This window comes from Lepidochelys kempii, chromosome 3, assembly GCF_965140285.1.
Source record: "Lepidochelys kempii isolate rLepKem1 chromosome 3, rLepKem1.hap1, whole genome shotgun sequence".
Lineage (NCBI taxonomy): Eukaryota > Metazoa > Chordata > Testudines > Cheloniidae > Lepidochelys > Lepidochelys kempii.
Window position 1 is genome coordinate 164,207,866 of NC_136382.1, and position 12,733 is coordinate 164,220,598.

General features: G+C 40.5%; 1 protein-coding gene across 18 annotated transcripts in view; it reads left to right on the top strand.

The window, feature by feature from the left end:
• The window catches only part of GPATCH2 (G-patch domain containing 2), a 182,915-nt gene that overhangs the window by 15,157 nt on the left and 155,025 nt on the right, over positions 1 to 12,733 (top strand). For all 18 annotated transcript variants that reach the window (XR_012158237.1, XM_073338880.2, XM_073338892.2 and 15 more), the window contains exon 3: positions 3,723 to 3,784. Coding sequence is in view for 17 of the 18 variants with exons in the window: in XM_073338880.2 (XP_073194981.1) it covers positions 3,723 to 3,784 (62 nt within the window). In the remaining variant the exon portion in view is untranslated. The remainder of the gene's footprint in view (positions 1 to 3,722; positions 3,785 to 12,733) is intronic.

A 12,733-nucleotide genomic window follows, 5' to 3' on the forward strand; every position in this document is an offset into this window, starting at 1 on the left:
AATTTCATAGTGTCTTCACACTTGTATTGGACCAGAAGTTGGTCTTGTTGGGGCCTTTGTGTCTGGAACGCTTTCAGATTCCGTCATGTTTGTCCTGTACTCTTGTAAATTTTTTTGTTAAATTTTAACACTTTTAAAAATGTCTTGTGCCAGCGGAGGGTAAAAATACATGAGTTTTGCACTGAAGTATCCAGTGTTTGGGTGGAGGGAGCCAAAGTCGGGGCAAATCCTCCAAACACCCAAAAAAGGGCAGCTTGCAGGTTTTAAGTACAAAAATGACTATCCCTTACGGATTCCAGTTGTCATCTATTCTTGTGCTGCAAGGGGACACTATCAGTTTAAAAAACATGCTCCTTTCTGGAAATACTTCACTTAGTAATACTGTAACAGCTAAGGTCATTATCGTTTCAGAGAAAACTTTCTCTGTTTTCCGTTTGTTGTCATTTGCCAGCACTTTACAGTCAGTTTTGCCATTTTCACCTATTTGTGTGTCTTTAACACGGCAGCAGGGGAAAGGGGAACCTTTTTTTTTAAAGATGAAAATGTGACTGCAAAACCACAAAATCTGACAAGGAGATTCAGAGGCATATGGAGTACTCAAACTGCTTTTAACTCTAATTTTCAAATGGCTAGACTTCAACTTGATGATGTCCATTAAATGCATTACTACTAGAGGAACACAAAACATACTAACTAGCCTCTGCTACTATTGTGTTCTGAAAGCATTGGCAGAGATAAAAATGTCTTTCTAAAACTGTATGCTAGACACAAAGAGGTAAATTACTGAAAACATCTTGGTAAGATTCATGTCTTCAGTAATACTGCTGAGTAAGATTTGAACTGTAGAATCCAGATTTATCAGGTCTGCCATGCCAATTTTCATTTGTCCCTATTGAAGGCTTTGTTTTCTGGATGATTTTGCTGTGTGTATATTTCAATGGGACACATATTCCACATTTACAGTTATCCCAGCAGTAGTCCTTGTGCTGATAGTATGATGCCCCAACGGAGGCAGGGGCTTCATTGTGTTACGCTAAAAATCTACATCTATTGAGCATGCTCTGCAGAAGTCTTCAAATGCGTAAAGCTTTTATTGTATGGCAATATTCTATATAAATTGATTAAGAACAAATGCCTCAGTGAAGATTACTTAAGTACCAAAGTTCAAATTGCAAACTTAAAGGGAAGAGATGAGTATGGCTCTCTTAAGGTTTGGCCATAAGAGCAGTTTAGTTCATGGCAAGATGGGGTATAAATCTACCTTGCAGCAAACATCTGTATGAACCCTGCTGATGATCTTCAAAATGATCAATCACAGCTTGAATCTTGAAATACTATAAAGCAAATCTTAGTGTCTTTTTTCTGCAAAGTATCCCATCCTCACTTTAATTCCACCATAGACAGTTTTGTATATTTTGCAATTCTAAATGTCCCACAACTTTACATCACATTTCTTTTTTAGAATTAACCATTTGGTTGGAGCTTTCAACCGATCTAAAAGTATTTCCTTAATGTATTTTAATCTATTCCCATTTCAAAGTGGGTGGATCAAAGCTTTCTATGGATGGAACTTTTAGTGTATGGCAGCAGAATCTACATGGATGCTTAGTGGGCTGCAGGATAGTACGGGATTAGACTTACACTTCAGCTTGCCATGAACTTGGTAAATGTTTGTATACGCAAGCCCTTATAAAATGGGAACTTGTGTGTGTGGTGGGGAAGAATAATAGATTTTTTTTGTCTTGTTTCCCAAAATTCAAATGGCTGAAAGGATTCCTGAACTTTTTTTTTTTTTAAAAAAAGGAAATACTTTTAGACTGGAAACTTCAGTCAAAAAGTTATTTTTTTTAAAAAGATGTGTGATGTAGAGTTTTAGGACATTTATAATTGTAGAAGTATGCAGAACTGTCTGATGGAATTAAGTGAGGAGGGGATAGTTTGCAGAAAGAAGGCACTAGGATTTGCTTAGCTTTATAGCATTTCAAGGTTCAAGCTCTGCTTGATCACTTTTATAGCTCATAAGATATGCCATATTTGTATTTAGGACCATTATCTTTAGTTAAGTGCTTAAGTCTCTTACTGTACTGGAATAAAAGAGATGTGTAAGTGCTGCTTGTACAGTAAGAAGTCACTGTATACAGTAGAAGATACAGCAGAGTTTTAGAACACAGCTTTAAGAAATATGACAGCTGCACATGTTAGCAAGTCACTGCCTGACTATCTACATCAGGCCCAATTTCAAGCCCCGTTTGAGCGCCTTGTAAAGGAAGATATAAAAACAATTAACCATATAATTAGTTCTAGAAGCTGAAATCAGATATTGCCCAAACGTAAAACTAATTCTGGTTTCAATTTCTGAGAGAGAAATCGGGAAAACTAAATAATTTCAGTTTTTTTTCCAGCAAGCAAATTCATGTCTAAACCAAAAAGCAATTAAAACAGCTAATTTAGGAGTAAGGTTTAGAGCTTACTTTTAAGAATGGGTGTTAAGAATGAAACCAAAAATGAAATATATATTTTAAAAAATACTTACAAGTTGATGTCTAGGTTGAAATATATAAAATGAAGTGGATTTTGCTTCATATTGAAGACAAACTATATAATATAGGAAAAATACTTAAGGTGTTCTAATTTTCCTTAACGTAACATACATAAAAGCATACTACATTGAAAATTAATTTGAAATGCACACCTTTTTCTTGAATTCATGTCTTTAGGTGAACTGACATTTTTTAAAAAATTAATCCATACTTCACTGTAAAAAATATATAAGATATATAGTATTGTGAGAATACAGTTCCCTGAAGAACATAAAAGCATTTCTCCACTTAACCTCTACCCTGGACAAAAACTCAGTGTCATGGTCTGTGCTATAGTTTAAGCACAGGAGGCTGGTTTAATATTTAGACTTTTAATTTACAATAATGTGAGATGCTTGTGTACAACCAAGGGAGAACAAAACACTTTACCCTCCTCCATGATCTCTAATTTTACATATAAGAGTAGATGTGTGTGTATGCTGTGCATCCGTCTTGTAGACCGACATCTTGTTTAAGGCCAAATCAGAAGTTACAGAAAAGTAAATTATAACCTGCATTTTCTGTCTTTTGCTGTTATAATCCTATTGATCATATTCATTTTTCTCAGGGTGACCTTTACTTTGATTTAATGGATTGTCATTACTGCAAACTTTTCTTTCTTACCAAGTAATATAGTTGTAGTGAATCCTTAAGTAATGTATTGTACAGAATATTTGCAAATGTATTGTACAGAATATTTGCAAATGTTAAGAACAGTAGTTCCTTCTCCAGACTCTTGTATTGCATGTGTTGGAAGAAAGGCTTAGACTGCTTTTGTTTTGAGATTTTTTCCCCCCCCATTTTATTGAGCAGTGGTGTTCTGGGATCAAGCTGAATTGGAGCAGTGAACATTTGATGGAAGCAGATGATAAAATGCATCAATTGTGTCAGCTCCTTGTTGCAGTCACATCTGGCTTACTGTCAGGGTCCCATTAGATTCCAGTAGTTTTATGTGACAAAAACAATATGTTCTGTAGTTAATGGAACTAGGTTATTTGCAGTTTGATTAAAAACAAAATCTTATTTTCTTTCAGATTTTTGTCAGGTTTAAGTTCTATCTGAAAACAGCCTCCTGTCTTTAAAATTTTACAACTGAGAGATCAATTGTTCTTTTGATCTGTTTCTTTCTTTTCTTTATTACAGTGAATCTAGCAGCCTGAGCAGCAGTGATGCTGGTTTGTTTACCAATGATGAGGGAAGACAAGGTACTGAAACATCATTATTATTTTTTTTTTGCCAAACTGTATCAGTTAAAATTCGGTAATCATTACGAGTTATTTCATAGGTTGGTGAAATTGCTTTAACAGACTGCCTAGTGAGTTGAGGTATAGCTTTTTTTCCAGCTTCTTAAATGTTATGGAAAGGTGTCCTGTCTCAATGACCTTAAGTATTAAATTCCTTGATTATCTCAAAAGGCTAGTATGTGAAGCTTATAATATTAGGGAAGATTGTATTTTGAGACTGGTATTGAGTACATCTTACATACCTCAATCTCTTCAGTATTCTATCTGACAAGTTCACAAAAGACTGGTAGCCCTTCCCACATTTATCTAGAATGCCTTAAAAAACAAGGGCTGGATATGGTGATAATAATTCTCTGAACAAAGACTAAATGTTTGTTGAAAACATTGGAAAGCAATTATCAATTCATATAATTATTTTCTTGGGGGTGTTATTGGTCAATAGGTAGTAATTTTTTTCAGTGGTGTCACATTACTTTTTTCAGTCCATAGCCATTCAGTTTTTTCATTTTTGATCCTTTCCAACAATAACTTTAATTGAGTTGCAGAGGATTATAACTATACATTTTGCAGACTTGATCTCTATTTCAAGAACTGCATTTTTTCTTTGTTCCCATTTCATGTTGGAACTTGATATTTATCAGCTATTTGTGTCTATTTTATGAGGGTTTCTAATGGAAAGTATTGGTTCTAAAATAGCATTCTTAGAAGATAGTGAGATTAATTGTTGCTCTGTGTAGGAAAGATAATGTCACAACAGATCATCACCATTTTTAATATCTTAATTTTTGCGTTAGTTACTTCAAGGCCTTATCCAAAACTTATTGAAGTCAATAGGGGTCTTCTCATTTACTTCAATGGACTTTGAATCAGGTTAACTGACTTTTAGATCCAGAGAAAGATCTTGTTTTCATTAAAACTCTTAATTGGAAGCAGTATCTGGCCCCTGTTGGTGCATGCCTTTTAGGATCAGTTGAATTTGCTTTAGTAGCAATATTTTCTATTACTTAGCACCATAGCTACTGTATCTTCTGTCACTTACTTTCTTGTAAAAAATCAGTCCCAAATTGATTTCTTAAGTTCCAAATTAGACAATAAAATGTCACTTGCATAAAGTGGAACTATGAAATATATTCCCTAATTTGTATTACCATAATACATAGGAGCCCTAAATCATGAACCAGGACCTCATTCTGCTAGGCGCTGTCCAAACAGATGCTACTTGCCCTAAAGAACTTACAGCAGGGTTGCCAGGTGTCCGGTTTTCCACCAGAACGTCCGGTAGAAAAGGGACCCTGACGGCTCCAGTCAGCACCACTGACCAGGCCGTTAAAAGTCCAGTCGGTGGTGCAGCAGGGCTAAGGCAGACTCCCTGGCTGCCCTGACTCCATGCAGCTCCCGGACGCAGCCGGCATGTCCCTGTGGCCCCTCGGCGCAGGTGTGATCAGGAAAGCTCTGTGCGCTGCCCCGAGCACCGGCTCCGCAGCTTCCATTGTCCGGGAACCACAGCCAATGGGAGTTGCACGGGCAGCACCTCTTGGTGTGGGCAGTGTGTGCCACGCAGAGCCACCTGGCTGCCCCTGCGCCTAGGAATCGGACATATCGGCTACTTCCAGGAGCCACGCAGAGCCAGGGTAGGCAGGGAGCCTGCCTTAGCCCTGCTGCGCTGCTAACTGGGAGCCGCCTCAGGTAAGCACTGCCAAGCTGGAGCCCGAACCCGCACCCCAACCTCCTGCCCCGGATTGGAATCCCTGCCCACACCCTAACTCCCTCCCAGAGCCCACACCCCAGCCCCCTCCCGCACTCCTACCCCAGCCCTGAGTCCCCTCCCGGATCCCGCATCCCCTCCTGTACCCCAAAACCCTTAACCCCAGCCCCACTCCAGAGCCCACACCCCCAGCGGGAGCCCGAATTCCCTCCCGCACCCCAACCACCACACCAGAGCCCCCTCCCGCACTCCAACCCCCTGCCCCAGACCAGTGAAAGTGAGTGAGGGTGGGGGCGAGTGAGTGAAGGAGGGAGGGGGAATGGAGTGATTGCGGGCAGGGCCTTGGGGCGGGGCAGGGGTGTTCAGTTTAGTGCAATTAGAAAGTTGGCAACCTTAGTTTACAGTGTATAAAACAAGATACAACAGATGGGTACAGACTGATGGGAGAGTACAAATAAGCAATGAGACAATATTGGTCAGCATAACAGACAGTGGTGTCTGCACACCAGTACCCGAACTGTTGTTAAGATTTTTACAGGCATCATGGAAAAGGATAGTTTCTTAAGGAGGGATTTGAAAGAGGATAATCGAGTAGTTTTGCATATGTTCACAGGCATCTCTTCCCAAGTGTAAGGGGCAGCATGAGAGAATGTACAAAGCTGCTTGTTTGAAAACTTAAGAAGTGGGCAATGGAGGCATAATGAGTTGATCAAAAGTGGGAGATGATACTTGGATAGTGAATGAGATATTAGGTAGGGTACGGATTTCTATCTAGTAGGATATGGCTGCCAGTGACTCTACTGAAATGGAAAAGAGGCCCTCTTCATAATGTAAAGGATTCACAGTTGCGACCATTAACCCAATCTTGAGCTTTGAGGTGGTTGTGCAGATGTTAATTCATAACATAATTACTATTAGAAAATCTACTTTTGAAAAGACTGAAATACAGGCTAATTGTACTCTGAAAGGTCTAACAGGCTTGTGATAAAAGTTCTTGTTTTGGTGACATTCAGTAGTCTTCTAATATTGCCCAAACACATTCTTTTAAAGATGACACTGATTATACTTGCACACAGACTCCTTAACACCTTCCCCCACCCCAAAAAACCCCAAACCCTACATTAAAAGAACATAAACCTGAAAAATCAAGCACTAAGAAGTTAGGAAATGCCAAAATTAAGGTTGCCTGTGCAGCCTAAATTCAGTCCACTTGTGTGTATTCGTTATGAAATGCACAGTCTGTGTCTCAAAAGATCATCCACAATACCATCTTATCTTGCTCTCAGAGGGCTGGATCATTTCATATGACACTGCCTCTGAAACAGCCTTCTCTTTTGGAGGCTTCTGCTTCTGTCTCACTCCTTGCCCTGGATCAGGTGTGGGTGTTAAGCTTCTCCTTTCCTGTTCCTGCTGCTTCCAACCTGTCAAGGTTCCTTCCCCACTCTGAACTCTGGCGTACAGATGTGGGGACCTGCATGAAAACCCCCAAGCTTATTTTTACCAGCTTAGGTTAAAACTTCCCCAAGGTACAAACTTTTACCTTTTGCCCTTGGACTTTATTGCTGCCACCACCAAGCATCTAACAGATATATAACAAGGAAAGAGCCCTCTTGGAAAGTTCTCCCCCCCCAAAATCCTCCCCAAACCCTACACCCCTTTTCCTGGGGAAGGCTTGATAAAAATCCTCACCAATTTGCATAGGTGACCACAGACCCAAACCCTTGGATCTTAAGAACAATGAAAAACCAGTCAGGTTCTTAAAAGAAGAATTTTAATTGAAGAAAAAAAGTAAAAGAATCACCTCTGTAAAATCAGGATGGTAAATACCTTACAGGGTAATCAGATTCAAAACATAGAGAATCCCTCTAGGCAAAACCTTAGGTTACAAAAAGACTCACAAGCAGGAATATACATTCCATTCAGCACAGCTTATTTTCTCAGCCATTTAAACAAAACAGAATCTAACGCATATCTAGCTAGATTACTTACTAAGTTCTAAGACTCCATTCCTTTTCTGTTCCCGGCAAAAGCATCACACAGACAGAGAGAACCTTTGTTTCTCTCCCCCCCCCCCAAGCTTTGAAAGTATCTTGTCTCCTCATTGGTCATTTTGGTCAGGTGCCAGCGAGGTTATCCTAGCTTCTTAACCCTTTACAGGTGAAAGGGTTTTTCCTCTGGCCAGGAGGGATTTAAAGGAGTTTACCCTTCCATTTATATTTATGACACAACCTCTCCTTCCTCCCCCTTCTTTCTCAGTCTTTGAATAGCTTTGCATCTGACTCTTCTCTCCCACTCTATCTTGTTATCATCTGCTGTCCACCATACTCTTCCCTATCAGCCTTCCTCTCTGATTTGCCTCCTGGCTCTCTCTTCCTCTACTCACAATCTTCCACGCTCATCTTAAATTACTTCAGCTTCCATATTGCTCACCCATCCAATCCCTTAGCTTCACATTCCCTTGCCCTCCTGTCTTTATTCGATCTGGCTGAATTCTGCCTCTCACCAAAGAGGCTGTTCACTTGACATGGTCTTCACCAATCACTGCTCACTCTTCTGATTTTTGTTTTGATGAGTTTCTCCTATCTGACTGTCTGGCTGACTGAAACAGCATCTGTTTCAGCATCATCCACCCCTTCTTTTTCTCTCACCCTGTAGCTTAGGCTTTCTGTAACTTCCCATTCATCAGTGTTGATGACTTCTCCTCTGCTCTCAGCCTTCTCCTCCCTGCCCTCTCTTCCCTTTCTGTTGTTGATGTAGTTCACTCTTTCCATACTTTATTCTCCTCCACCTTTGGCTCTTGTGCCCTTCTCTCCCATCACAATGTCTAACTTGCCAACCCGCAGCCCTGGCTCACCTCCAACATCTGCTTCCTCCACTCCTACTCTCTCAATGCAGAGTGACTGACAGAAATCCTGTGACCAGGCTGACTTCCTCCACTACAGATACGTTCTCTCCTCCTTTAGTTCTGCCATCTTCTTTCCCAAACAACTCTACATCTCTAATTTAATCAATCCCCATGCCTCTAGTCCCCTTTTTACCACCTTTAATTTGCTCCTCAAACTCTCCCCTTCTCCTGCCTCGATTTCTCAATCCATAGAAGATCTCACTGATTTGTTCTAAGAGAAAACTGATAAAATATGTCATGAACTTCCTTTGCCATCCTGCAGCTCTCACCTCCATGTCCCTTCACACACTCAGAAGGTTGACTGCTTTCCTCCTGTAGCCTTTCCACCTGCCCCAATGACCTCATCCCAGCTGCTGACCTTGCTCATGCCCACTCTCGTCCCAGCCTTACTTTTTTTCCTTAACCTTTCACTCTTCTCTTGCTCTCTCCTCAAAATAGAAGCATGCTTTAGTCTCTTCCATTTTATTAACTCCCTCCCCGCCCTCCCCCCCCCCCAAAAAAACCCCAAACAACCCCCCGGCTTCTCCAACTACCATCCTGTATTCCTTATACCTTTCATCTCTGAGCTCCTTGAACATGCTGTCTACAGTTGCTGTCTGGAGTTTCTCTCTTCTTCTAATTCTATTTTAGAGCCGCTCTAATCCATCTTCCATCCCTTGAACTGTGCTACAACCCCTCTTGCCAAAGTCTCTAATGAGCTTTTCCTATCCAAGGCTTAAAACAGGTAGTTCATCCTCATTTTCCTTGACCTATCAGCTGCCTTTGACATGATCAGCCATGCTGTTCCTGAAATCTTGTCCTCCTTTGTTTTTCATGACTCTGTCCTTTCCAGGTTCTCCTCCTACCTCACCATTCACTTTCTCAGTGTGTCATTCAGAGGATCCTCCTCCTCCTCCTCCTTCCCCTCCCCCAGCTTTCTATTGCAGTTCCATAGGACTCCATCCTTAATTACCTTCTGTTCTTCCTCTAAATCGTGGCATCTCAGTCTTTTTCTTTCAGAGGCCCCCATCCCCCCTCCAACATGCTATAAAAACTCCACAGCCTGGCCAGGGGAGGGAGGGCTTCTGCCGGGGCTCAGGGCTTCAGCCCCATGGGGTGGCTTGCACCGGCTCAGGGCTTCCATACTGTCCTTGATCTGACAGTTTCAAAGTACTTTACAAACAAGAATGAACGACAGAGTTATCGCCACACCATATTACCAAGACACAAGCAACACCTGCATAAGTGCCTCCTAGATTGAAGCCTTAAGGTCTAAAATATCTGGGGTTTCATTTGGATAAAAATAGGATCTCCTTTATTGTGACTAGTCAAATGAAAAGGAAACATTTGTATTTTTGGAGTCTGAGTATTTAGGGCATGCAGTGTATACAGTCCTTAGGCATCCAAATAGTATTTTTGTGAGTAAGATTTACAGTGTGGGGACACTATTTAAACAGAAATTAAAAGATACTCTGCCAAACGTCAAATCCCTGTAAGCTGCATGGAAACCTGACACCATAATAGAGACTCAACTTAAATGTATACCCCAAATTAAAAAAACGTAGTAAGAGAACCAAAAAAGTGCCACTATGGATAAACAATAAAGTAAAAGAAGCAGTGAGAGGCAAAAAGACATCCTTTAACAAGTGGAAGTTAAATCCTATTGAAGAAAATAGAAAGGAGCATAAACTCTGGCAAGTGAAGTGTAAAAATATAATTAGGAAGGCCAAAAAAGAATTTGAAGAACAGCCAGCCAAAGACCCAAAAATAATAGCAGACTTTTTTTTTTAAGTACATGGGAAGCAGGAAGCCTGCTAAACAACCAGTGGGGCCACTGAACGATGGAGATGCTAAAGGAGCACTCAAAGACGATAAGGCCATTGCGGAGAAACTGAATGAATTCTTTGCATCAGTTTTCATGGCTGAGGATGTGAGGGAGATTCCCAAACCTGACGCATTCCAAGTCTGAGGAACTGTCCCAGACTGAGGTGTCGTTAGAGGAGGTTTGAAATAAATTGGGGCTGTTTAATTGCATGATTAATCGCACTATTAAACAACAATAGAATACCATTTATTTAAATATTTTGGATGTTTTCTACTTTTTCAAATATGTTGATTTCAATTACAACACAGAGTACAAAGTGCACAGTGCTCACTTTATATTAATTTTTTATTACAAGTATTTGTGCTTAAGAAAAACAAAAAAAATAGTATTTTTCAATTCACCTAATACAAGTACTGTAGTGCAATCTCTTTATCATGAAAGTTGAATTTACAAATGTAGAATTATGTACAAAAAAACCTTGCAGTCAAAAATAAAACAATGTAAAATTAGAGCCTGCAAATCCAGTCAGTCCTACTTCAGCCAATCACTCAGACAAACAAGTTTGGTTACAATTTGCAGGAGATAATGCTGCCTACTTCTTGTTTACAATGTCACCTGAAAGTGAGAACAAACATTCACATGGCACTGTTGTAGCCGGCGCCGCAAGATATTTACATGTCAGATGCGCTAAAGATTCATTTGTCCCTTCGTGCTTCAACCACCATTCCAGAGGACATGCGTGCGTCCATGCTGATGACGGGGTCTGCTCAATAACGATCCAAAGCAGAGCAGACTGACGCATGTTCATTTTCATCCTCTGAATCAGATGCTGCCAGAGTTCCCTCCCCGCTCTGAACTCTAGGGTACAGATGTGGGGATCTGCATGAAAGACCCCCTAATCTTATATTCTACCAGCTTGGGTTAAAAACTTCCCCCAAGGCACAAATTCCTTTCTTTGTCCTTGGAAGGTATTGCTGCCACCACCAAGTGATTTACACAAAAAGTCAGGAAAGGGTCACTTGGAGTCCCTATTCCCCCAAAATATCCCCCCAAACCCATTTACCCCCTTTCCTGGTGAGGCTTGAGAATAATATACCAACCAGTTGGTTACAATGTGAGCACAGACCAAATCATTTGGTTTTTAGGACACTGAAAACCAATCAGGTTCTTAGAAGAAGAATTTTATTTATTAAAAAAAAAAAGTAAAAGAATCACACCTGCAAAATCAGGATGGAAGGTAACTTTACAGGGTAAATAAAAAGATTTAAAACACAGAGGATTCCCCTCTGACTCTGCTTCACAGTTACAAAACAAGAATGAAACTACCTCTTAGCATAGGGAAAATTCACAAGTTAAAAGAAAAGATAATGTAACGCATTTCCTTGCCTTACTTACAGTTTTTGTAATCATAGATGAATCATTTCAGGTATGTTTTCAGGAGATGTTTTACCTGCCTGGTCCCTCTCTCTCTCCATCTGGAGAGGGAAGAAACAAAGAGAGCACAAATAAAACCTCCCCCCCAAAGATTTAAAAGTATCTTCCTTCCTTATTGGTCCTTTCGGTCAGGTGCCAACCAGGTTATTTGAGCTTCTTAACCCCTTCAAGTAAAGCGATTTAGTACAGCTTCCCAGGAGGGATTTTATGTTACCCGTATCTTTGTTTATGACAGCTGCCACCAGCAGAAGGTTGATTTTCTTTTTTGGTGGTTTGGGTTCTGTAGTTTACCTATTTGAGTGTTGCTCTTTTAAATCTTCTGAAAGCATGCTCCGCACTTCGTCCCTCTCAGATTTTGGACGGTGTTTCAGATTCTTAAACCTTGGTTCGAGTGCTGTAGCTATTTTTAGGAATCTTCCATTGGTACCTTCTTTAAGTTTTTTGTCAAATCTGCTGTGACAGTGTTCTTCAAACGAACATGTGCTGGGTCATCATCTGAGACTGCTATGATATGAAACATATGGCAGAATGCAGGTAAAACAAGAGGAGACGTACAATTCTTCCCCCCAGGAGTTCAGTCACAAATACAATTAACGCATGTTTTCTTTTTAACGAGCATCATCAGCATGGAAGCATGTCCTCTGGAATGATGGTCGAAGAATGAAGGGGCATATGAATATTTAGCATATCTGACACACAAATATCTTGCAACGCCGTCTACAAAAGTGCCAAGCAAACGCCTGTTCTCACTTTCAGGTGACATTGTAAACAAGAAGTGGGCAGCATTATCTCCTGCAAATTTTAACCAAACTTGTTAAAAGTTAAGCTGTGAGCTCGAGGGCCAGCTTAAAATGGCTGGCAGGCCGGATCCGGCCCATGGGCTGTAGTTTGCCCACCCCTGCACTAAGTTAAAACAAGATTAGTTTAGATGTCATAGGTTGTGTATTTCTTTGCATTTAATGGATGCAATGTTCATGAAGTACTGCATAATTCTAGGGTTCCTGACACACACTATTGGTTTTTGATATACCACTGATTATGCTGGGACTTGTAGTTGCACAT